General features: G+C 41.3%; 1 protein-coding gene across 5 annotated transcripts in view; it reads left to right on the forward strand.

Moving 5' to 3' along the window:
- Positions 1-732: 732 nt before the first annotated feature.
- The window catches only part of LOC109876021 (G-protein-signaling modulator 1), a 33,969-nt gene continuing 7,298 nt past the window's right edge, over positions 733-27,403 (forward strand). The window contains exons 1-13 of one of the 5 annotated variants that reach the window (XM_031802851.1): positions 6,339-6,738; positions 9,111-9,221; positions 12,382-13,250; positions 14,687-14,908; positions 15,843-15,978; positions 16,172-16,314; positions 16,813-16,936; positions 17,252-17,367; positions 17,691-17,846; positions 22,123-22,231; positions 22,479-22,593; positions 26,740-26,810; positions 26,976-27,140. In XM_031802851.1, the coding sequence (XP_031658711.1) occupies positions 13,102-13,250; positions 14,687-14,908; positions 15,843-15,978; positions 16,172-16,314; positions 16,813-16,936; positions 17,252-17,367; positions 17,691-17,846; positions 22,123-22,231; positions 22,479-22,593; positions 26,740-26,810; positions 26,976-27,140 (1,506 nt within the window). In that variant the 5' untranslated portion in view covers positions 6,339-6,738; positions 9,111-9,221; positions 12,382-13,101. Of the gene's footprint in view, positions 932-6,335; positions 6,739-9,019; positions 13,251-14,686; positions 14,909-15,842; positions 15,979-16,171; positions 16,315-16,812; positions 16,937-17,251; positions 17,368-17,690; positions 17,847-22,122; positions 22,232-22,478; positions 22,594-26,739; positions 26,811-26,975; positions 27,141-27,403 lie in introns of those variants that run through there. The other 4 variants (XM_020468499.2, XM_020468498.2, XM_031802852.1 and 1 more) reach the window with 4 other exon arrangements.

Genomic DNA, 27,403 nt, shown 5'->3' on the forward strand with positions numbered 1-27,403 from the left:
ATAGTGAATGATACAGTATACATTATATACTGTACATATGAGATGAGTAATGCGAGATATGTAAACATTCTTAAAGTGGCATTATTAAAGTGACCAGTGTTCCATTTATTAAAGTGGCCAGTGATATCAAGTCTGTAGGTAGGCAGCCGCCTCTCTGTGCTAGTGGTGGCTGTTTAACAATCTGATGGCCTTGAGATGGCTGTTTTTCAGTCTCTCGGTTCCAGCTTTGATGCATCTGTACTGACCTCGCCTTCTGGATGGGAGCGGGGTGAACAGGCAGTGGCTTGGGTGGTTATTGTCCTTGATCTTTTTTGCCTTCCTGTGACATCGGGTGTTGTAGGTGTCTTGGAGGGCAGGTAGTTTGCCACTGGTGATGCGTTGTGCAGACCCCACCACCCTCTGGAGAGCCTTGTGATTGTGTGTGGTGCAGTTGCCGTAACAGGCGGTGATACAGCCCGGCAGGATGTTTTGTTTTGAACACTGCAAGAGACAGTTGTAATTTACCCTTTAGTCAGCAGCCCTGTTTGTACACACACACACACACACACACACACACACACACACACACACACACACACACACACACACACACACACACACACACACACACACACACACACACACACACACACACACACACACACACACAAAACTCTGTGATATCAGCAGCGGGGGAGGGGCTTGCCTTATATGGCTTTATTTGCACAATGCCTAACTTCCTCAGCATCTGCCATTGCTGTGCTGAGAGCGAGTGAGGGAGGGAGAGAGGCAGAGAGAGCTGCTAGGAAAGAGGTAGTAGCAGCACATTGAAAGAGGTCTTGAGCAGCTTGAATAAATATTTGTGAAGGGCTAGCTACTGGAGGACACTGCCCATGGCTCAGTCTGCTAACGGTGTGGACCAGGATCTGGCCAGCAAGAGGCTCCACACGAGGTAGGACCCGAGCTGTAGGGGGGGTGGGGGGGGGGGGGTTAGTGTGGTGTGGGACGCCTGGACGGTTGACAGACCCTGTTAGTGGGGAGGAGGAGAGTGGAAAGACGGGGAGAGATGAGGGAGCAGCAGGGCTGAGAGACAAGGGCTGCCGGCTCTCTGCCTGGCTGCCTGAGGAGGGCAAGACAGGGGAGCTAGCCTAGCCACAGCTCCCTGGAAGTAGGCTCCAGCCAAAGCCTCATTCCTGGCCTTGGTCCTGGATAGCTTAGCCTTTCCTCTCCCAGACTTTGATCTTGATGCTGCTCTGTGGGATCTTAAGTGAATGAGCAGACTGGAAGGGGCCATGAAGAACGTGGGATTCTGAGTGGAGTGTCTCAGCTGAGATTGGGCTCAATATTTGACACACACACGAACAAGCAGAGCACACAGCTGCTCAGTTAAGTCGGTGGATAGGTGAATTTGTATATGCAACAGTCTGTCAAGGGGTGTATGAATCTTCCCGTGTCTTTGCACAGCCATGCCTTTCTCTGTCTCCTCTGTCTGTTCCCTTCCTGTGCTCTACTACTGACTGCACTATATCAAATGGTTTCACACTGCTTTAAGGTTAAACATTATGGACAGTTTAATTATAGACTGTATAGAAAGTATGTCAGTGAAAATAATGGTGTGTCAGTTTTATTCTAGATTTGAATGTCCTAAACTAGTAAGGGATACACGACGTGTGTGTGGATTGTCTGAATCAGCAGTAAGACCATGTTGGATTCATTAGCTTTAAAAAAAATAAAAAAATGTCTGCTGGCAATGTTAATGACTGTTGTGAATGAACATTCACAGGGCCTGCGAGGTCATCACGCTACCCTCTCTCTCTCAAAACACACATACACAGGTTAACCCTGTGTTTTTCAGTCACTTTATTTACATATACTTTATTTACACTGCAGATGGTCATGCAGTGCTATCTGTTGATAAGCAACTGCTTACTAAGGTTAGGTTTGGAATAAGGGTTAGGGTTTAGATGAGGGTTAGGGCTAGTAGATAGTTTGTAGAGCGTCTACAGATGGACTATCCAAATATGTTACACACACACACATCACAACAGAAAAATGGGTATGTAAATATGCACAACATGTGTTTAGGTTTGTTCCATTTGAATTCAGTTTTTAACTGCAACTCTTTTTGATTTGAACAAAAACTTCTACATATTTGCCCAGCCATTCAGGAGACAGAGGTGCTCAAAGTTCACCCATTTTGCATTCACCACCCTGCCATGAGACATCGGTCTTCATCACTGGAGAAAATAAACCATTGTTTGATATAATCATTTAAAAGCCATTGTATAATATCTTCAACAACAAAAAATGTGTCATCATTTTTACCTTTGCCGTAAATGATCTAAAAACATGTAAACTCAGTTTTTTTCATGTTTGCATATGTTGTGGTTCAGACCCTATTTTACATCATCTCAGCTCTTTGGGTTGTGCCCGTCTTTGGTTGAGACACAACATGCTCTTGAATACAGGGTGGGTGTCATGTTTTCGCTGATAAGTATACTCAAATGGGAATAAAAATCGACATTTCAACTTAAATGGTAGCACGAAGATGGTCGGAGGTCCACACATCAGATAATACTGACCTGAAATAGAATATCAGTTGTTTTAAATTATACTGTCAATCTTCCATATGACTCCTATTGAAATATAGATACATGGGAATTTATATTCTAAGTTGACATTTGAGGACATTAAAAGGTAAAAAAATGACATTGGTATTTAACTTATTTTTCAAGGAAATATTAAATAATGCGACTATCCTGTTTATAAACTTTCAAATGATAAAACTCAACCGTTTATCTTTTCCAGTGATGAAGACATGGATGTCTCATGTTAGGGTGTGCAAAATAAGCTTTGAGCACACCTACTGTATCTCCTAAACCTTTTGGCATTCAGGTTCATAAAGTAACTTGCTGACCACTTCTTCAATGGGCTAATACAGTATGTTTGGAAAGTGTGGTTCAAATCAAAAAGGGTTGTGGTCAAAAAAATGATTGAAATGAAATGGAACAACCCTATATGGTACTCTGTGTGTGTTTGTCGTGAGTAAAGGGGAAAAAAAACACAGATTAGTCAACAGCAGGGCATTGTCTGGGGCAATTTTTTCATCACAAGCTAAATAAAGTCTCTTTCATCTGTCTGTGTTTGATACACAACAATCCATTCATGGCTTTGTGGGCAGTGCAGACAACAATGCTGGAGTATGGAGAGGTTCAGCTCTGAGGAGGTGCTTCAGACCCTCTCTGTTTCCTAACCCAATAGATGACTATCCATTAGTCTCAGAGCTAATGTCAGTGTTCCTGTACAGAGCTGAAAGTGTCTGGCACTTCATCTGTCCGTGACCAAAAGGTTTTGCTCTGTCAAAATAGTCAATGACAAGTTATTCCATGATCTATTGCATTCAATTGATGCAGCTAGACTATAAGAGCAATAAAGAGAAGGATTCAGGAAACCTCTATGACATTGTAATATGAAGGCCTCATTATGACCTGAAGTTGCACACCCTGTTTGTGGTTGTGTGTTCATGCTTCTTGGAGAGATGAACACAGCTACCTGTGTATCAGGAATAACCTGCTCACATGCAAACTGAGATCTTTTGAGGTCCTTAAAATGGCATAAACCAAACCTTTCTCCTCAAGCAAAGTGCGCCATCGCTGTTAAATCAGTCTATTTTAAGAGGCATTGAATGTGGTATTAATGTGATATTAATATACATTTTTTTGGTTACATTCCTTCAAACTTTCTCCCAATTCCACAGACAGTAAAATCTGTTGACACCATCTATTATAGTGTGAGTGTCTAGGAGAAAGAGAAAGATAGAGAAGGAAAAACAGAGAGGAGAGAAGGAGGGGAAGACAGGGATCAGCCAAAACTGAAAGGGACACTTACTGAGGAGAAAAAACATTCCTGGAGAGTTTCTTTGGTTTCCCCTGACAACCAGCCTTGCCTCGCTGCAATTATGGTCGGATTAGTACTCTGAGCACAGTGCTCCTGAGCCAAACAAGGACGCAGCCAAGAGAACAGTATCATAGCACCCAGAATCATAGTACCCAGAATCATATACACATTCAGCCAAGCATCACGACACATACTCTGGCCTTGCCAAATGTAACAGGACAGATCTGAACTGTGTCACCTTGACACTCATGCCCACACTCAGATTTGATTAACGTGGGTGGTTATAGAGCTATTTCAACTGAAACTGAAGTCAAAGAACTGTCTTCAGGTCTCAGACCGAGCCCCGATCAATATAGTAGTAACCTTTATCAGAACCAGAGGAAACTCAGCATAGTCCAATAATTGCTGGGCTTGTCATTATGGTGGATGGGAGAAACTGGAGAATTGGAAAGCTTGGTCAGAAAGCCACAAGTCTGTGGTACAGATCTATATGTTTATCGAATAAAACGAGACGCATTACTATTACATTGACATTGATATCAGTTTGTGCCAAATATCAAGGCAGAGAATGTTAGTCTGATTTTATTAGTGGTGTATTTCCTGGTATAAATTACATATTAGCTTTGAAATCAGAGATCTTGGTGGACGGGCATTCCACCACAAGTCATCAAATGTTTTACCATTTGGGACTGATCTCTCACTTTTTCACCCTAAACTGAGTACAGACTAATTTGCAGAGTTGGGGAGTAACAGATTACATAGTATATTGTAATCAGATTACAGATATTTTTGAAAAAGTAGATTATTATTTCTTGGATTACTTTTAAATTCATAAAGGAAAATATTTACAAATTGTTGTTTTCTCAATAACATTCAATTCAGCATTGAAGTTAAGTTTGTTCCACCTGAGTGAGTCTGATCACAAGTCAGAGACCACTGATGACACATTAAATACATTTGATGGATCACTTGTCTTCTAATGCCTCTAAGGGGAAAGTAATCAAAGTAACTGAAAGTAATCAGATTACTATAATGAATGTGTGTAATCCAAAAGTTATGTTACTGATTCAGGGCCGGCGTTATGGGGGGGCTTTAGGGGGCTTTGTCCACCCTACCATACCTCATTACCTGTCCAAATAATATATTATTTAATTATTTGACAGAGATGGCTCTGTGACAAAGACGCATCAATCTCAGGTAAAGCTTCAGAGCGAGCAAAACAGCGCCCCTGTCTCAGTTTGTGTAACCCATGTACAGTATCTGATGCTGTCTGAACAAAAACATTATGGCATGTCATACTCTTTCTGGCCAGACGGCATCAGATATATGGGCTATATATAGTAAGACAGAGGGGTACTGTTTCGCTTGAGTATAATTTAAATTGTTGGGACAAAAAGAAGTGGAGGGGAGTGTTGTGAAGAAATAGGCCATCGCTCACCAGAATGCATGCGCTCGGCTCTCCTGTCTCTCGCCAGTTCTCGCTCATTCATCGTGTGAATTGTTTGCCCTTTAATTTTTTGTTTTGTTAGTAAATTCCCCATTTCATACGGCGCCAGGATTCTCTCTCTCCCGGGGCCAAGGGGGGGGCTTGACCAATACGTGGGGGTGCTAAGAAAATAGTCGATTTTCATGACTTCAGAGTTAAGGAAGTTTTCATTTTTCAATAAAAGCAGATATGGCACACAGCACATTCAATATAAATGTAGTTTAATTGAATTTGGCCAAAGAATATTCAACAAAATAGCTATAAGCCTAACACAAGTGATCACAAGGCAATGACAAAAAAAATCTTTCATGTGCAAAGGTCTTTCAGCAATAACTTTCTTACATTAAAATAAATGAATTTCACCTTTATTTAACCAGGTAGGCCAGTTGAGAACAACTTCTCATTTACAACTGCGACCTGGCCAAGATAAAGCAAAGCAGTGCGACAAACAACAACAGAGTTACACATGGAATAACCAAACAGAGTCAATAAAACAATAGAAAAAGTATTATATACAGTGTGCTAATGAGGTAAGATAAGGGAGGTAAGGCAATAAATAGGCCAAAGTGGCAAAATAATTACAATTTAGCAATTAAAACACTGGAGTGATAGATGTGCAGAAGATGAATATGCAAGTAGAGATACTGGGGTCCAAAGCAGCAAAATAAATAAATAACAGTATGGGGATGAGGTAGTTGGATTGGCTATGTACAGGTGCAGTGGTCTGTGAGCTGCTCTGACAGCTGATGCTTAAAGTTAGTGAGGGAGATTAGTCTCCAGCGTCAGTGATTTTTGCAATTCGTTCCAGTCATTGGCAGCAGAGAACTGGAAGGAAAGGAGGCCAAAGGAGGAATTGGCTTTGGGGGTAACCAGTGAAATATACCTGCTGGAGCGCGTGCTACGGGTGGGTGCATCATGACTGGTTGTGTTCATGCCACATTAAAAGGTAATACATTTTTACAGTTAAATTACATGTCTTCAATATAAAACCCTTTTTAAAAAATGTGTGCAGGTGCACATGAAAAAATAACCTTTCAAAAATCAAATGCCCTTCAATCTGATTTGTTCTGGTGCCGGCCCTGTATTGATTACAATTTGACAGGTAACTAGTAACTGTAATGGATTACATTTAGAAAGTAACCTACCCAACCATGCTAATGTCTCCACTCAGACAGTCAAATTCAACCAAAACCTTTTCTTCTCTCAGACAGATACATTTAAGTTCACCCATTCGTCTGATAAGTGTGACCGACCAATGACACAGCCACCTCTGATGAACTCACAAAACTCACTTCCTGTAAACTGACCAACGATGACGTGTAACCCGGGGGCTGCCATGAGTGTTGAGCTAGCATGCCGTCTCCCTCAGACCACAGGTGGGTTATTATGGGATGCTGGTCTCCAAACAGACCAAGTTGAGCAGTAATCAGAGGAGAGCATGGCAGACTTTACCACACAGACACATTCTTAGAACAGCCACAGGGAAAATACAGTATGGGAGCCAGGTCTAAAAACCCTCCAATACATGCCAATAATGTAAGATTTATGTCAGTGCATTTATCTTGTTTTTTTTACTACATTCGTCTGTCTGCCGGGTCAATGTTACTCACACATCTTCAGTTAGGACTTTGTCTGTCACTTGCTCAACTCAACTGTCCCCAATGACCCTCTTGCCTCCTTTCCAAGGGAAAGGTCATGTAAAAATAACCCTGATTACGCAATCAGAACAACGACATCCTCCGTTTTGTATTGGCACTATAATGCTTGACTACTGCTGGGGTGTTGAGTTCAGGCCACACAGATGAAGCTTGTGCCCGTTTTTAATTGGAAATATATACTTTCCCAACATAACTTCCCTTCAGAGAAGAGAACTCTACATATGTCTTTAAAAGTTCACAGCCAACATCTGGGAGCTTTATGCAAGAAACATGATCCAAGTATCGTTTCTGGGAAAGAGGAAATCGTTTGACCTCGTTTGAATTCATAACTGTACTTTTAAGACTAAACGAAGTCTCTGTGGTCACACACACCACATTTTTATGCGACTACTTTGTGGCTCAGCGGCATGAGGGTGTGTAATTATTGTTTGTCTAGAAGGATTCCACATTCGCTCATTGTAATTTCCTCATTGTCCTCAACTATAAAGTCATTAATGAAAACATCCAAGGTAAAAAGAAAACATCAAGAAGCATGCTACAATAACAAATATCCCTTTTCCAGACTAAACCATAATTCCACTCCACATTTTTGCACACAGATTCCCAAATCTTCAATAAAACCAAGACAGCCTTTTCTACTGGGATATTATGGCGACTTAGTGTTACTATGCAAAGACCAACTGTCACGAAAGGAAAATGTATTATTCCTTTTAGAGTACTATCCATCTTTGGCCCAGAGTAACCATGGCTCCCTTTTTGATTCCACTCTTTAGAGGTTTATCCTGGCTTCAATTCGGGCCGCGTCCAGTAGCCAAACTTTGTGGACCGTTGCAGATAGAAATGCATGAATAGAGCCGACGGGATTCCTTATTCTACATGTCAGAGAGGCATTTTTGTGATACATAGCATATTTCTCTGAATTTAACAAAACGTTACATCCTGCTGAATGTGCCCCTGGGTCCTTCAGTAACCTCACCGTGTGAATGAGAATTCGGATATCATATGCTTGGGTAAATATTCAACTAAACATTGCCGGTGTTAAATTAGAATATTTGTATTAGTATTGTATTACTCCTAACTCACTGATGATTTGTTTTCCCCCCTCAATGAATAAATACAGGCCACACAGCAAAGCGCAAACAACGATATAGCTACCAATTTAGGGTTTAAACCCCCCTAAGGTCGATGTCCGCGCCCCTGTGGAAATTTTATAAGCATAATATAAATAAAATCCCTATAAAAATATGTCCGTTTCAGCTACAGGTATGCAGGTTTTATTTTGCATTGGTTGCGTCTCAATCCACCGCATCCGCCTATGTCGCACTTCCACATCTGCGGTGAAATGTGACAGAGCTCGACCAGTGTTCATCTGACAATGAGACGTCTCGAAAAATTATGATTTCCCCCCCCCCCCCCCGCTCCTCAGAAAATCGTCTGTAGTGTCCGGAGGGTTTGGCCTACAAACTATTATGACCTCTCTATTGAAAAATGAGACCAGTGGTGGGAAAAGTACAGAATTGTCATACTTTAGTAAAAGTAAAGATCCGTTAATAGAAAATTACTCAAGTAAAAAAGTTACTCACCCAGTAAAATACTACTTGAGTAAAAGTCTAAAAGTATTTGGCTTTAAATATACTTATGTCTCAAAGTAAAAATAATTTTATGCTCCTTATATTAAGGAAACTAGACAGCACCATTTTCTTTTATTTATTTACGGATAGCCAGGGGCACACTCCAATACTCAGACATAATTTACAAACAAGACATGTCTTTAGTGAGTCTGCCAGATCAAAGTCAGTAGGGATGACCAGGGATGTTCTTTTGATAAGTGTGTGAATTAGATCGTTTTCCTGTCCTGCTAAGCATTCGAAATTTAACGAATACTTTTGGGTGTCAGAGGAAATGTATGGAGTAAAAAGTACAGTAATGTAGGGGAGTAAAAGTAAAAGTTCTCAAATATAAATAGTAAAGAACAGAACCCCAAAAAACTACTTAAGTCATACTATAAAGTATTTTTACTTAAGTACTTTATGCCACTGGATGGGACTCTCACGATGATGTTCTCTGTTTTGCTCTATTACCCATACAAGCATGTTGGGACTCGTCTGAAGTCGGTACAGCCGATCTGCCAACTTCTGTCTGTAGCATCCAAACAGTTTGGGATACACAATAATATGGGCTACACACCCCTCTGTGCAAAGGTGAGACTCGCGAGCACATACACGTCGATTGTTTTGCTCTAGGATGCCCACAGGCCTCACACAACATCTGAAGGTCGCATGGTACCAGTTCAAAAAACGAATGAAAGTACTGTATACACTGCATGGGGAAAGTATTCAGATGCCTTGACCTTTCCCACATTTTGTTGTGTTACAGCCTTATTCTAAAATGTATTAAATCTTTATTTCCCCCTCATCAATTTACACACAATACCCAATAATGACAGAGCAAAAACTGTTTTTTTCCGAAATGTTTGCGCTCTGACGGAGCTCTAGAGTTCCTTTGTAGAGATGGGAGAACCTTCCATAAGGACAACCATCTCTGCAGCACTCCACCAATCAGGAGTGCTGCAGAGTGACAATGGTAGAGTGACAATGCAGGAGTGGCTTCAGGACAAGTCTCTGAATGTCCTTGAGTGGCCCAGCCAGAGCCCGGTCTTGAACCCGATAATAGCTGTGAAGCATAGCTCCCCATCCAACCGGACAGAGCATGAGATCATCTGCAGAGAAGAATGTGACTAACTCCCCAATACAGGTGTGCCAAACTTGTAGCGTCATACCAAAGAAAACTTGAGGCTGTAATCACTGCCAAAAGGTGCTACAACAAAGTACTGAGTAAAGGGTCTGAATACTTATGTAAATGTGATTTCAATTAATAAATTAGCTAAAACATTTTTTTTTTTTTTGCTATGTCATTATGGTTTGTGTGTATAGACTGAGGGGGGAAAAACAATTTAATCAATTTTAGAAAAAGGCTGTAACGTAAAAAAAACTGGGAAAAGTCGAGGGGTCTGAATACTTTCCGAAGGCAGTTGAAGTCAGAAGTTTACATACTTAGGTTGGAGTCATTAAAAAAACTCATTTTCAACCACTCCACAAACTTTTCTTAACAAACTATAGTTTTGTCAAGTCGGTTAGGACATGTCAAGCTGTAGAACCTTCTGATAGGCTAATTGACATCATTTGAGTCAATTGGAGGTGTACCTGTGGATGTATTTCAAGGCCTACCTTCAAACTCAGTGCCTCTTTGCTTGACATCATGGGAAAATCAAAAGAAATCAGTCAAATTATAGAACTCCACAAGTCTGGTTCATCCCCGGGAGCAAATTCCAAAGGCCTGAAGGAACCACGTTCATCTGTACAACCAATAATATGCAAGTATAAACACCATGGGAACACGCAGCCGTCATACCGCACAGGAAGGAGAGGCATTCTGTCTCGTACAAATGAAAGTACTTTGATGCGAAAAGTGCAAATCAATCCCAGAACAACAGCAAAGGACCTTGTGAAGATGCTGGAGGAAACAGGTACAAAAGTATCTATATCCACAGTAAAACGAGTCCTATAATCGACATAACCTGAAAGGCCACTCAGCAAGGAAGAAGCCACTGCTCCAAAACCGCCATAAAAAAGCCAGACTACGGTTTGCTCTGCACATGGGGACAAAGATCATACTTTTTGGAGAAATGTCCTCTGGTCTGATGAAACACATATAGAACTGTTTGGCTATAATGACCATTGTTCTGTTTGGAGGAAAAGAAGGGAGGCTTGCAAGCTGAAGAACACCATCTCAACTGTGAAGCATGGGGGTGGCAGCATCATGTTGTGGGGGTGCTTTGCTGCAGGAGGGACTGGTGCACTTCACAAGATAGATGGCTTCATGAGGGAGGAAAATTATGTGGATATATTGATGCAACATCTCAAGACATCAGTCAGGAAGTTAAAGCTTGGTCACAAATGGGTTATCCAAATGGACAATGACCCCAAGCATGCTTCCAAAGTTGTGGCAAAATGTCTTAAGGACAACAACGTCAAGGTATTGGAGTGGCCATTACAAAGCCTTGACCTCAATCCTATAGAAAATTTGTGGGCAGAACTGAAAAAGCGTGTGCGAGCAAGGAGACCTGACTCAGTTACATCACCTCTGTCAGGAGGAATGGGCCACAATTCACCCAACTTATTGTAGGAAGCTTGTGGAAGGCTACCCAAAACATTTGAACCCAAGTTAAACAATTTAAAGGCAATGCTACCAAATACTAATTGAATGTATGTGTGTTAACTTCTGACCCACTGGGAATGAGATGAAAGAAATAAAAGCTGAAATAAATCATTCTCTACTATTATTCTGACATTTCACATTACTAAAATAAAGTGGTGACCTAAGACAGGGGAATTTTTACTAGAATTAAATGTCAGGAACTGTGAAAAACGGAGTTTAAATATATTTGGCTAAGGTGTATGTAAAATTCAGACTTCAACTGTACATACGAAATATCACGTCACACATTTACATATATATGTACATTAACACCTCCCCCGTAGATATTCCTGTATTTTCTATAGATGTTATATCCGTGTATTCCTACTGCTGTATCATCAAATGTACTGTATAAGTGAGTATCAGAAATGGCTAATATATTCATTTGATCTAAGATTAGCAAATTACTCATCTCATCAATTTTGTTTCTGAGGCTACATATAATTTATATGAGCTAACTTCAACTCTTTCCTGGGTAGCTTATTGAAAACTTAATTCATAATGTTTGTTTCTCAACAGTAATATTTCTATTTCTGATAATAACAATGAAGGAATTAATGGATTTTTGAGCAGATTATGTTCAGCAGCTGCCTTTTCTGGTTTGGCCCGGCTGCAGCATGCACTGCAGATATCAATCTAATGCAAAGGTTTAGTTAATCTGTCCCTCCGGGGGCTAAAGGATCCATCTAAGCCAAAAACCTCTTAGCCTTCTTACCCTACACTAGTCCAACCCAGTAACCATGGGAAACCGTCTCAAAGACCAACAGCCAATGTGTCCTATTTTCCCTTCCTGAGGCCTGTGCTTCGCTCAAATGAGAACTGATGATATAAAACTCAGGCTCTTTACTCTATACATCAAAAGCACCCTGATTCAAGAAATAGACCAGCCACAAATATAATGCCAAATATTCCATATTTAATGGAATCAAAATCAATTGTGTACTCACTGCAATTTGTCTCAGATTTGTAAACCTGCGTATTTGTATCGCTCACTCGTTTAATTTCTCTCTTCCTTCCTTTCTCTCTATTTTCTCTCTCGCTCTCTCTCACACCGGGGCACCGGTCCTGCTGAGAGACGCTTGTGTCACACTGTCGTCACCACAGTCACCCAGGATCCTCGCTCCAAGATACTTCCCCTTCTCTCAGCTTGGCTCAGCGGGATCGACTACAGTACTCAGTGCTGGTTGAGAGAAGGACCACGCAATACTACTTAGGGAGGACAACACTATACAGTCATCTACTGAGTCACCTGTTAACCTGCCTCATAGTGCTTCTGTGGAATTGGGGAGTTTTACATTTGTGGATATCCATAGAAGACATCTGCAGTGTTGGAAGGACTAACTTTGTTGATTTGTTAGAAGTTTGTGTTCTAATCTCAAGGGGTTTTGGGGATTCTTATCATTGTCCCGAATAGCTTCAGACATTCATCGTTGGTACTTTGGGCAGCATTTGAGGACACCTGAGGAACAGGGCTTTAAAGCGTGCATAGTATCTCCAATTGGATTCTGTCCAAATGGTTTGGATGCACTGTTGCCAACGTTGGCGTATTCAACTATGGAGTAATTAATAAAATCGGACATCTGCTTTCATATAGACTTATCAGGGTAATACAAAGCCCGAAATCCAAACCCGGCTGTGTGTATGTGTATCCTGGTGGCAGCATAGTATTGCTATGTTTTTCTCCTGGATTCTCTAGCAGAACACTTGAGTGTATAACATTAGCATACATGAGATTTTGCATTCAAGTTCACCTCCACCCTAAAGTTCCACCTCATGCCACACATCCCTGCAGCTGAGGAGTGCCTTTAGCTGACCTAGTATCCCATGTCATCTAACTCTTGCCATCTCACTGGGGCCCAGAGTGCGGTGTGCAGGCTGATCCACCGGGGCTTCAGACCCCGGGCCCTGCTGAGGCCCATAAGGCTGGAGCTGGGGGTGTACGTCGAGAAGACCCGCACCAAACAGAAACACAGGTACTGGTTGAAGTTCTGTCAACAGCAGGCTCAGATGTAGCACTTTATTTGACTGTACTATTAAGGCATTTGCTCAACATATAGCCTAGATGCTGACTGCAAGGTTATTGGTTGGCTGCATATTTCAAGTAATTCCATTTCCAACCTATTTGGGACAAATTAGTGTCAGGTGCTGCATGAGTCATAAGTCTTACTGTATTTAAGATTTTTTGTTGTTGTCAACCCCTTGGAAATTGGCTTAAAGGAGTAATTGTTGTGTAATATTAAGTAATTTCTAAGTAAATGCCAGGGAAGTAGTGTACCGTAAAATAATGTGCTACTAATCATATATATACATATGGATTACACTGTGGGGCTAATCTACACTGAACTCTACACTGAGCTTGCTGAAGAACAAGTGGCATCATCTTTTGCGCTTCAAACGATAACATAACCAAATCCACATTGGCTGGTTACTTTCATCGTATCAATGGTTCTTAGATGACTGTGGGGAAGGTCTTAGAATGGTCTCAATAATGAGGCTAGCTGATATTACAAATATTTTGGACAGTTTTGAGTGACAGAAACTGTTGTGAAGTCCAGAAAGAGGTTAGGCATGCATGGTATTATGTAACCATGGTAACTAAGGCATTCTGGAGGGCGAGAGGGACCTGGCTCTACAGCAGTTATTTCTGGCATATGAGCCCTCTATTCTCTTCAGATTTATAATGAACAGTTATTTTATTGACTAAACCCAGAGACTTTATAATTGTACTCTTGGGCTATACGTTGGAGGCCCTACAGTGTACTGAAAAATATTTAGCTTGGACAACACTGACAATAATACAGTGCTTGAGGGGGCAAGGAGATCCTCCACAGAGCATGTTCATTGGGCTTGAGGATTTGTGTGTAGTGATATGAATTCTTTCTCCTTCCTTATTGTCAGTGTGGAGATGTGTTTTCCCATTTTTTCCACTGTCTCCAAATGCAGCATTTAAGACCTGCAGCGCATCAACACTAGCCTGGTTAAACCAGACTGAACTAGAGTGTGTGGGCTGGACAGCTCTGGGAGGATGAGACACTGATTCTCAATGCAGGGAAGAAAAGACATCTCAGTTATCTTCACTATATAAACTGGACTTTTAAACAGTAGTGTTATGGAGAGATAGAGATGAGATCAAGGAGCTGAAAAGACTACATCTCCAAGGTGCTTATGTCAAGGCAAGTGTTTCTTCTGACACTGTTGCTGTGGTAACCACACAGTGATATTGATTCAGACACTGTTGCCATGGAGACATTTAGGAATAAACTTTTCATTGTTAATGACAGTTTTCGGACACCATTGCCATGGTACCTTCATAGGCGCACTGTTTCGCACCCTGATGCTGTAATACTGACATTCTCTTTTTCTCTGTCCCTGTGTGTGTGTCCGTGTGTGTGTGTCCATGTGTGTTCAGGATGGAGGCCTCATGTCTGGAGTTGGCCCTGGAGGGAGAGAGGCTATGTAAGGCAGGGGACTTTAAAGGGGGGACAGCGTTTTTCGAGGCGGCTGTTCAGGTGGGAACAGAAGACCTGAAGACCCTCAGTGCCATCTACAGCCAACTGGGCAACGCCTACTTTTACCTGAAGGAATACGGCAAGGCCCTGGAGTACCACAGACACGACCTCACACTGGCCAGGTGAGGCCATGGAATACCAGACCACATCATGTCTGATTATGGATTCAAATTGTAGTTAAAGTATTTCAACCTATGGTATGAATATGTTTTATACAGTGCAATGGATGTATATGTCATTTAGACTAAAGTCATTCATAAAGCACAAGAGCGTATGTAAACAGTTATCCTTAGCTATGGGTTGCATACTATACAGAGTAGGGCTGGGAATTTCCAGGGACCTCACGACATATCACGCTACTTTGGTGCTGATATGTATTCCGATTCTCACAATTCTATATGCATTGTGATTCGATAATTAGATTTAATTGCAATTCAACGTTTCAAACATATTGCTTACCATATGTCTGCTGCAGAGGGACAAGAGAGAGCCATGAGAAAACAAGTTTTGATCAGTCACGGAAATAAAAAAAAGTGCTGAAAACAAATTGGCTCCCTACTTAAAAAGAGAACAAAACAACATAATGTCACAAATAATATTCCGATAATGAACTGTATCGACCCCCCCCCCCCCCCCCCATTACTTGTATGACTTGTATGCCTGATGCCCTCCTAGAAGAAAGATGCAGGTTTTGATAGTGTTCATTTTGATGAGACCCCCTTGGTATTTAGCTCAGATGACTAAGTCCGTCTCCTGTGGAGAGTTGTGCAGTTGGTAGCCTGGCGACTACAAACCCAGAGGGCTGGTGCTGAGTTACAGTACATTACAATAACAGCAGGACAACTGGAACCCTGTCCTAAGAAGGTAGGGACCACTTAAACAGTTGGATTTGATGACCTAAGCGCTAAGTCTAAGCAGTAGCATGTGTGTTATTGTATTGACAATGAGCAATGGATTTGGCAAGACATCACAAACAGATCTGGGACTCAGGCTATGTACGCAGTGATTATTACTTCAAAACCATGACTGATAATGAGATACGGTCTCTATTTACAGGACAATAGGGGACAGGATAGGGGAGGGAAAAGCCAGCGGTAACCTTGGAAACACACTGAAGGTTTTGGGGCGCTTCGACGAGGCAACGGTGTGCTGTCAGAGACACCTGGACATCTCTCAAGAGCAGGGGGACAAGGTAGCACACACACACACCACCACATTGGATTGGAGGATTGCAACTGTTAAGTACCATTTATCAGATTTTGGGGAAGGGGGCATTGTATTGAAAATACATTTCAGTGTGGTCCATGCTATTTCAGTTGAAAAATACCCTAATACCCTCTTCCAATGTCTCTATTTGCCTTCTTTTCCCCTTTGCATCTGACCAGGTGGGAGAGGCCAGGGCTCTGTATAATATAGGGAACGTGTTCCATGCCAAAGGAAAGCAGCAGCTATGGGGCTGTACCCAGGACCCTGGGGACCTCCCACCAGTCGTCAGAGATACACTGCAAAGGGCTACTAGCTTCTATGAGTGAGTGTTAAGCTGTATACACATGCTTGTACATGTGCACAGGAACACCTATGTAGTCTACATGCAAGAACACAAGCAGGCATGCACCCATGCATGCACACAGCGCAGACAGCATGCATATGATTGAAATATCCCACTGGGCTATTAGCTCCTTCAAAATCTCTGCAGAAAATGAACACTACCTGAATCAGTCTGTGGAGGAGTGGGATAAAAGTGAATTGCCTTTACAGTTAAGTCAAAACTGTAGTACACGATCCCCTGTGGACACACTGAGAGGCTTGCTCAGGCCTTCGTTTTTGTATGACAACACACTGACTAGCCAGTTTCCGACATCAAAGCTTTCATAACTACTGAAGTACTGTACTGTTTACTTTGTGCAACCACAGCATAAAAAATATTATTTTTAGTTCAAGACAACAAAAATGAGATTTTTGTATAATTTGTGTAAAACACAATTGGTACACGATACTTTAACTCAAGTCCTCCTCTCTCATACAGGATGAATCTGTGTCTGGTCAAAGAGCTGGGCGACCGAGCTGCTCAGGGCAGGGCCTTTGGTAACCTAGGCAACACCCACTACTTGCTGGGAAATTTTGTGGAGGCCATCAAATTCCACAGACAGGTGATATACATATCTCTGGGACAGTAGTCAACACCATCATGTGTACAAGTAAAGAGACACACTATTGTGTGTGTGACATACTGTAACATAATTAATGGTAAGAAAAGGTCTTCTCACGCGTGACCATTTTGCACCTGGATGAAAACACATCAACTTGTCTGTTTGAATGAGCTCAATGTAAAGTGTATGACGTACTTACAAGACGTAAAAGTATCAGTTTTGCAACGCTATTGTTCCATCAATGGGGTAAAGACTGGTCAAAGTGAGCAATATACACATACATTCAAGAAAATGTATCAACTTTCTTTTGTTCAGAGGCTGTCCATCGCCAAGGAGTTTGGTGACAAAGCAGCTGAACGTAGAGCCTATAGTAACCTAGGCAACGCCCTGATTTTCCTGGGACAGTTCAACACTGCCACAGAGTACTACAGGTAAACAAAGACTACACGCTGACACCTAGTGGACTTGATGTGTATCAACCAATGGATCTCAGAGCGCTTCGCCATGTTATGTACTTGATTACCTGCATGTATTCAAGTCTATTAATGTTTTAAGATCAATATAATGTATGAGATTAATTTATAATAAGAATGTTTCATTTTAAATAAATACTTTGAATTTTGTGTGGAACAAACAAATGTTTTCCTTTAAATACCTCTTTATCCATTCACCACCCTCTTACTACCCCTATGTAGAAATCTCATTCCTTCTTCCTCTCTCCCTCTCAATTACCCTGTCTTCCTGTTCCATCTAGAAAAACTCTGCAGCTGTCTCGTCAGTTGAAGGACAAGGTGATGGAGGCACAGGCATGTTACAGCCTGGGGAACACCTACACTTTGATGCAACAGTACGAGAGAGCCATAGACTACCACCTCAAACACCTCCTCATAGCCCAGGAGCTCACGGACAGGTATGCACACTCACACACTCACTTAATAGTCACACACCGAGAAATCTGACTGCCGATAGATAGTTAGCACAGTAGAAGGCCGTTCCTTCTCTTGCCAAAACAATGACAAACCACTGTGTATTGACCCGGTACCAGCAAACTACTAGTAGAATCGCACTTCATCAATGGACAACATCTTGACTTTGATCCAATCAGAGTGCACAAACCTCCACATGGGGGAGGCGACAGGAATGACAAGGTCATAAAAAAAAGGGACATTTCACCGTGTAATTAGAATTGAGACCAAAAACAAAAGCTGCATAACACTTTTTTTTTCTCGAGCAACTCTTTACGTCTTTAAAACTTCTTCAGGATTGGTGGGTCCCCTGCGGGACGGTTGAGATAACGTAGGCTAATGTGATTAGCATGAGGTTGTAAGTAACAAGAAGATTTCCCAGGACATAGACATATCTGATATTGGCAGAAAGATTAACAATAATTTAAGCTAACTGCACTGTCCAATTTACCGTAGCTATTACAGTGAAATAATACCATGCTATTGTTTGAGGAGAGTGCACAGTTTTGAACATGAAAAGTTATTAATGAACAAATTAGGCACATTTGGGAAGTCTTGATTCAACATTTTGAACAGAAATACAATGGTTCATTGGATCAGTCTAAAGCTTTTCACATAAACTGCTTTCATCTAGTGGCCAAAGTCTAAATGGCACCTGGTCTGGAATAATACATTATGGCCTTTCTCTTGCATTTCAAATATGGTACAAGAAAAATATAAAAATACAGTTGTTTTTTTCTTCTTTGTATTATCTTTTACCAGATCTAATGTGTTATAATCTCCTACAATCCTTTCACATTTCCAAAAACATCAAAGTGTTTCCGTTCAAATGGTACCAAGAATATGCATATCCTAGCTTCAGGGCCTGAGCTACAAGCAGTTAGATATGGCCATGTCATTTTAGGCGAAAATTGAAAAAAAAGGGTCCGTTCCTTAATTAAGAGTTTCTAGATAAGGAGTTTTGTGCTTGGGGATTTTTGTCAGGATTGATAATGTCCATTTGCTCGTTAGTTAGCTAGATAGCTAACATTAGCTTGCCAGGCAGTTACACATGAAATGAATGGGGTGGCGAGTCAAATCAAATTTTATTTGTCACATGCGTCGTAGACAACAGACTTATACTAGCAGTGAAATGATTACTTACTGGTATTTCTCCAACAATGCAGAGTTAAATATAAATATAAATAGTGACACAAGAACAAATACAGTGAATAATGAGTCAAAATAACATGGCTATATATATAGGCGACAGTATATATGGAGTAGAAAAGGGGTACGAGGTAATTGAGGTAGCTATGTACTGTACTTATATAGTGCCTTCAGAAAATATTCATACCCCTTGACATATTCTACATTTTTTAATTACAGCCTGTATTCAAAATGGATTAAGTAGACTTGCCTCACACATCTACAAAAAAGACCAATGACCCATTTTTTGAAAATGTGTTAGAAATGAAACACAGACAACTCTCATTTACATAAGTATTCACACCCCTGAGTGAATATTTTGTGGAGAAGCACCTTTGGTGGCGATAACAGCTTTGAGTCATATTGAGTATGTCTGCATTTGTTTTGCACATCTGGATTTCTGGCACATTTTTTGGAGGGAAATCTTCCAGTCTTTCCACAGATTTTCAATGCGAATCAAGTCCGGGCTTTGGCGATTCAAGTCCGGGCTTTGGCGATTCAAGTCCGGGCTTTGGCGAGGCCACTCAAGAGGCTCTATTTTTGGCTGGCGTTAAGGCCGTCCTAGTTTCAAAATGCACAGTTAGTTTGCAATTTCGTAATAAAATAAAACTGGTTAACTGTCATGTTCCAGCCCTAACGCCCGGTTCGGATATGTATCTGTTTTGTATCAGCTCCTTGCGCTCAGATGGGCGGGGTGGAAAAATTGGAGGTGTGTCCTTGTCATGATCCAAAGTGCTAATTTCAGGCAGTGCTGATAGAGCCATTCAAGACCAACCAAAAGCTGGTTTTAGCGGTTGATTATGGTATGAATTTTGACAGCAGAAACTCAGCCTGTCCAGCTGTGACACACACTGCCCATAGAACAAGAGTAGCCTAATATGCTTTTGGTGCCTGTATACTTCGTATTTAGAAACAAACTAAATGTCTCTTCACCCCTCCCCCCCAATTTAGTTTTATTTGATTAAAAACAAGCATAGCCTCCCCTCTAAATGAATATTTTTTTGTCTGCCCAATGCAATCACGAAGTAGGCAAGGAGACTGTCGATAAAGGGTTAGGCTCCTGAGACCGCTTGGAAATAAATCTTAAAATCACCAAAGCTTTACTAAAGTATCAAGTTTGAGAGGAGTAAAACAGTGAGCTGACACTCACCTTTATCAATGCATTGTAGGCAGGCCCACATGATTTTGGCCATGCATGTTCCGTTTTTGGATTTGGGTAAAACCCTCTCTAATCTGCGTTGTTTAATATGCCCACTGGGAGAAATGATGGTGCCTGTAAGTGCGAAATAGGCAATTTAAAACAGGTTGTTGCTTAGTTTTGTTTAGAATTATTCATGATCTTTTTAGGCCTAATTTAATCTTCCTTATTGCTTGGCATGTCCATGCTCAGTCATAATGCAATTTACAGTAGGCCTATAGCCCCCATATCAGTGTGAACGCTATTGAAGTCATTCAATTACTTAGAAGAATGTGGACTGCAAATAGGTTCAAGTTAACCTATTTAGCAAAGATGAGACAGGTTTACGATTTGTTATTTCATTTCTGTAAGCTATTTAAACTATAAAAACGGATTAAGATTAACATACAACCTGAAGCAACCACATATTTCTGCATGGAGCAGGTTCTGATTGGCCAGTAAGGGGCCAAGCCTCGACATACCCACAACTTGTTTATTCATCACAACCCAGCACTATCGCACCCACACCAGCAAGTGAGCCGATAATTGTGAGAGTGAAAATAGCAAAAATATTTGCCACACCCCTGAACCTATAGTGTTACCGCCTGCGCTTAGATTTACCAATGCGTTAGGTTTGATAAAAATAGAGCCCAAGGACTTTCACATTCTTGTTCTGAAGCCATTCCAGTGTTGCTTTGGCTGTATGCTTGAGGTCATTGTCCTGTTGGAAAGCAAATCGAGTGTGAATTACATGTAAATTAGATATTTCTGTATTTCATTTTCAAGACATTTTAAAAAATGTGTACAACTATGTTTTTCACTTTGTCAATACGGGGCGTTGTGTGTTGTTGGATGAGAATAAAAATATATCTAATAAATATTGAATTTAAGCTGTGACACACCAAAATATGGAATGAGTCAAGTGGTATGAATACTTTCTGAAGGCACTGTCGGTGGGGGTAAAGTGACTAGGCAACAGGATAGATACTAGACAGTGCCAGCATCATATGTGGTGAGTGTGAAAGTGTGTGTGTCTGTTGGGGAGTCAGTGTAAGTATGTGAGTGTGTGGGTAGAGTCCAGTGTGTGTGCAAGAGAGTTAGTGGAACACAATGCACACAAAACTAAATGCTTTATCAAGCTAGCTATCTAGCAAGATGATGAAGAAAAAAATTCACTCTCCACTCTCCCATGCTGCCAGTAACAGCTCGCTTGCTAGCTAACGTTAGCGGAACAGTTAGGACAACATAGCTAGCTAGCTACACCACTGACTCTCGGCAGCTAATAGGCAGCTGCTTCATTCAGAAACAAGTCCTTTGTAGCTCAGTTTGTAGAGCGTGGCACTTCTAATGCCAGGGTAGTGGGCTTGATTCCTGGGACTACATATATGTAAAATATATGAATAAGTCACTTTAGAAAAAATTATCTGCTAAATGGCATATGTTATTATATTAAATGCATTCTGATGTAATTATAATGTTGGTAGGTACGCTAGTTTTCCAGTTGTAGCCATCTGGCTAGTATTGACAAGGGCTTACTACAAATTCTAGCTAGCTGGCAACAACATTAGCGCAGCTTGCTAGTTCTGATCTACAGCAGGCACAAGCCAAACATACCTGTAGCTTAATTAAGTTATTGCCACTGTGGTCTGGAGTATTTTAACTAGGCTGATCGGTTGGGAATCTGTGCTATGTGAACATAAAAAAGTTGACTGCCGGGCAGATGTGTACCTCTCAGCAGTCTGTATCCTTGGAGTGTCTGAGCCTTTACACGCACACGCACTTTAAAACCTTTACTTAAAATGCTTATCATTATGGTGTTTGATTTGTTCCTTCTCTAACTGTGCTTGTGTTGATAGGGTTGGTGAGGGCCGTGCCTGCTGGAGTCTGGGAAATGCCTATGTGTCTTTACAGAACCATCGCCAGGCCCTGCACTACTCCCGCAAATACCTAGAAATTTCCAGAGAGGTAACTAGTGACCACTGCAGCTACACAATTTTTATAAGGAGGTATATTACTGTGAAGACAGTTTATTTTCAACACCAATATATTTGCAGTCGCTTTTTGAAAACTGAAATCCCATACACCTTTAGTCAATACGATGTCTCTCTCTCTCTCTCTCTCTGTGTCTCTCTTTCACTCTCTCCCTGTGTCTCTCTTTCTTTCTGTGTCTCTCTCTCACTCTCTCTCTCTCTCTCGCTTAACCTACTCTCAGATTGGGGACAGGAATGGCGAGTTGACTGCCAGGATGAATGTGGAGCAGATGATGGAGGCTCTGGGGGTCAACGAGAGTGACCTTTCATCATGTGGGTCAGAGTTCGAGGTGCAAGGTAACAGGGAGATTTCTTTCTATGGTTCTTCCTTGAACTTGTATTTTCAGTGTGAGAGGAAATTATGACCATGTGCCAGAGTCTGGTGTAACAGTCAAAGCACCCAACTCCGGACCACACAAGGACCCTCGCGACCATGCTGTCTGTGCCCCTCTCTGCCACAGGGTTCTGCTTAAATACATCAATTATGACCACTGGAGTTGTTTTCAGAAAGGGATGAAGTTTCCCATGTAGACACTGGTTTGAGTCTAGATGTGTTTGTCCTCTTGGTGGTTCAGTGTGGGATTTGAGGAGTGTAAAGATGATTGTATAATTCTAGATAATTCTACCTGGAGCGCCAAAATCATAACATGCTGAACTAACAGTCCAAATGATTTAATCTACTTTTGTTGTTTATAATGAATAGATTTTCAATTTGACCCATGTCTGCGCTTTTTGTTCTGGGTAATGACAGTATTAATACATATGGAAAGTCCTGTACAGTAAGTTTTGTCTCTGACCAGCCTTAGTCCACGTGCACTGCCCATCTCTCTCTCTCTCTCTCTCTCTCTCTTTCTCCTTACCACACCCCACGCACAACCCTGAGCACAGACTCGCTCTCACACTCGCTCAGAAGGAGAACATATCACTTCTCCATCAAACTTTGAGTTGAGAGAGGCAGGACCTGTGATTAGTTCCTCCAGGATACTTACTGGACACTGCAAATGGAATACAACTACAGACTAATAACAATTATAGCAACATTTGACTTAAATTTCATGGGATTGACAACAATAACTGTACCATAGCTCTCTGAGTCCGGAGTATGAGGTAAGCAAGGTCGAGGCTTAATTATAGCCTTTTAATTCTTTCAAAATACTGTACATGGAATTGGAAGCTTTACTTTCTAGTTGCCATGAATCTGTAAAGAATACTTGAGAGGTTTGAATGCACACTTTAAAAGGCTTTTGTCAAATGCTATAGCCCATTTTCCATTCAATCGGTTGAGGGAGATGTATGTACAGTATATGTCAGAGGTGGAGTGATGTTAACAAAGCTCAGAATAAGCTCTAGAGAATACATACATTTGTCCTTGTGCAAATATCTCCAAGCCCCAGGCGTAGATAGATGATGTGTCACTGTGCTTCTGTCAACAGAATCTTCCTCTGCTGATCATTCATCTCTAGGGCCATAGTCTTAGTGAATACATTATGTATGACCCTCTAAAAGGATTTCTGTACAAGTAAAAAGTATTCTATAGAGTCATCATTTCAGCTCTATTGTTCTGAGGTTGGATTCAATCAATCATGGATCAGACGATGGATATGTGTACTTTGTAAAGGAAAATATATTCTTAATGTGTCTGCCAGACAGACGTGCACTTCATTTGTCAATGTGTGTTAGTTATTCATGTACAGTTGTACAAATGATGTACAGTTGTACATTCTCTACAATTCTACATGCACAGTGCTGAGAGTTAAGAGGAATTCCATGTATTATCCTTGTCTTAATAACCCTTTAAGTCATTGTGACAGCTTGTAAACCAATATCCAGGCAATATACTCTGTCTTCCTACAACAATGTTCTAAGGCTATGACAGGAGAAAGATAAAGGGGCCATGTGAGACATTGTCTGATGAAGATAGACTGATCAACAGGTCAATGTTTGACAGGTCAATGTTTGAGGTCATTCTGGGCCATTGCATCTTCCATTGCGTCCGGGTCTAGGAGGAAAGGGTGAGTCAGGTGGACACAGCCCTTTTCTGTGTACGGAGAGGACGCGCTGGATGTTTATTTAAAACAGGGAGCGTCTGTTTGGAGCAGCAGGCCCACACTGTATAGACTGTGGTTAGGTGGGACCTGAGGTCAGGCAGCCCTGGCACTGCCACCTCACAGAATAGAAATACAACAAGTAGAACAGACACTCCGACTGGTGATGGTGATTAAGATTGTGTTGGTGATTTATTGGTGTTTTCTTTTCTCTATGCAGGAATGTAGCCTTCTGCCTTATTGGTTAGGTGATGTATGATAAAATATGTCCTGTCCATTCATTTGATGTCTGTCTGTGACAGCTCTTCAGTGTGTCAGTACACTGGAACACGTGTGAGCCAAAGGGAACGAGTGTAGATAGATTTGGGGTGGCCAAATCCAGCGTGAAACCCACATACCTTTGTAGATATCTAAAAACATTTTTTCCCTCTAAATAAATAGACAGGTGGGTTCTCTGACGCACATAACATAAACACACTGTAAATAGAGAGGCATTTGCGTCCCATTTTGAATAAATAGGCCCCAGATACAGTACAAGGTTCAAATCCATTGGTCAAATAATAATAACATAACTTTCTAACTGTAGTTGTTAATTCATTCCAATAATGCTAGAGCTAACGATACAACCAAATGCATACATAGTGTTTTCGTTTTCTACTTTTCAAGTGTCATATGACTGACAGATGCATATGTAGGATCTTAATTTGACCAGTATTGTAGTAGCAAAATAATCCTGCAGTAACAGGAATTGAACGTTTAGTCCACAACGTTGCTTGACTGTTGGTTAGGCTGTTAGCTGAAACAAAAGTAGGCTGCATGAAAAGTCCAATACTGTTAATATAACCGTGTGTTACTGCAGGTTATCAGTGAATTTATGTAAAGTATTAAGCATACCTGCATTTCCTGCAGTGTAGGAACATTCTCTGCAATAAGAGTGATCACATTAAGATCCTACATCTGTAGATCTACACAGATAGTAGAAGTGTGAGAAGTGGACTGCAGAAATGGACATGCAGTCCCATCCCTCACAGAGCTGTTCTGGGTCTCTGTGAAGGTCCTCCAGGTCACACACTGGCCCAACATTTGCTATGGGCGCATGACTTGTAAACGGCCCCTTATTCATAGTTTGTTTGCCTGGCTGTCTGACTGAACCTCGTCCTCACTGCACATCATAAGACTACAGCACACACATGGGAAACCATGCACGCCACGTTGAGCTCCCATAGAGTTCATGGGATTCAACTGTTTGCTCTGTATGTGTGAAAAACTGTCGATTTTCTGTTTACGAGATTTATCTCACGGTTGTGCACTGTAGTTTTGAATGGTCAACATACAGAACTTTCTGTAATACATCAATGTTAGAGTCATTAGTAAAACAGAACGTTACTCAACTCTCTATAAGGGGTTTGTAAACTGTTGATACACTGAACAAAAATATAAACGCAACATGCAACAATTTCAACGATTTTACTGAGTTACAGTTCATGTAAGGAGGAAGGAAGTAAGTTAATATAAATAAATTCTTTAGGCCCTAATCTATGGATTTTACATGACTGGGGAGGGGCGCAGCCATGGATGGGCCTGGGAGGGCATAGGCCCACCTACTGGGGAGCCAGGGCCCAGCCAATCAGAATTGGTTTTTCCCCACAAAAGGGCTTTATTACAGACAGTAATAGTCCTCAGCAGCCCCCCTGGGAGGTCCTGGTTTGGCGTGGTTACACGTGGTCTGCTTTTGTAAGGCCGGTTGGACGTACTTCCAAATTCAAAACGACGTTGGAGGCGACTTGTGGTAGAGAAATTAACATTAAATTATCTGGCAACAGCTTTGATGGACATTCTGCAGTCAGCATGCCAATTGCACACTCCATCAAAACTTCTGGGGCATTGTGATGTGTGACAAAACTGCACATTTTAGAATCACATTTTAGAATTGTCCACAGGACAATAAAAGGCCATTGATCAGGCTGTTCAATCAGCTTTTTGATATGCCACACCTGTCAGGTGGATGGATTATCATGGCAAAGGAGAAATACTCACTAACAGGGATGTAAACAAATTTGTGCACAAAATTTGAGAGAATACACTTTTTGTGTGTATGGGAAATTTCTGGGATCATGTATTTCAGCTTTTTTATAGTTTATGATGATTGCACAGATTCAATCATGAACTGATGATTATTGATCAAATATTTGTATTCACTGTAACAATCCTAGCCTTGATGAGTTACTGTGTCTCTGACGTGGGATTGTGGATAGGATGTTTTGTCTTTAAAGCCCCACTCAGGGCAATAATGGCCCTCCATTCATTACATTACTAAAGGGCACACTTAATCTTCCATTGACAACTTTACAAAGGGTATCTGCTTTAATGTCCTCTTTTGCGCTCTTCTCTGTTCTAGGAGCCAGACCAAAATACACCAAGAGAAACAGCATGGACAGTGTCGAACTGTGGAAGTACTCGTCAGATAAGGTAAAACAAAGTCATTTTGTTTATTCCATTTTCGTTTTCTCACATCATTTCTCTGACAGTTTTCTGTAACACAACTTACATGGTACATTTCAAGTTTCTATAAAATGACAGCACACAAATGTAAAATAAATGCTAATCCATTGGTATACGTTACTTTCCCTGCAGATTGGAGACAGCCAGGATGTGGACAGTATATCCCGGAGAACCAAGAGTCAGCAGTCTCAGCCAGGCAGAGGGAAGGGCTACCCCGACAGCCTGTCCTCAGATGACAGGCAATGGTTGGAATCCCCTGTGGACACCGATGACATAACTGTCCAAGTCCCGCCTCCAGTGAGTCTTAATTTTCAATTTCAACTAATGCTCTGAAAAGCTCAGTTAACCAAGAAAGATGATTTTCCATCCACTCAACTGATTTTAATCTGAGTAGATTTAAAAAAAAAATTGCATACCAGCCCTCTCGATGGCATATAACTTCACTTTCTGAGTATCTCTCTGCTTAACAATAACATGCACCTGGTGTTTACTAGCTGAGTTGATTTAGATCAGTCAAATTCATCCCTGTCTCATCAGCTCCACTAAAAGGCTTGTTTTCA

The sequence above is a fragment of the Oncorhynchus kisutch genome, linkage group LG23 (assembly GCF_002021735.2).
Source record: "Oncorhynchus kisutch isolate 150728-3 linkage group LG23, Okis_V2, whole genome shotgun sequence".
Classification (NCBI taxonomy): domain Eukaryota; kingdom Metazoa; phylum Chordata; class Actinopteri; order Salmoniformes; family Salmonidae; genus Oncorhynchus; species Oncorhynchus kisutch.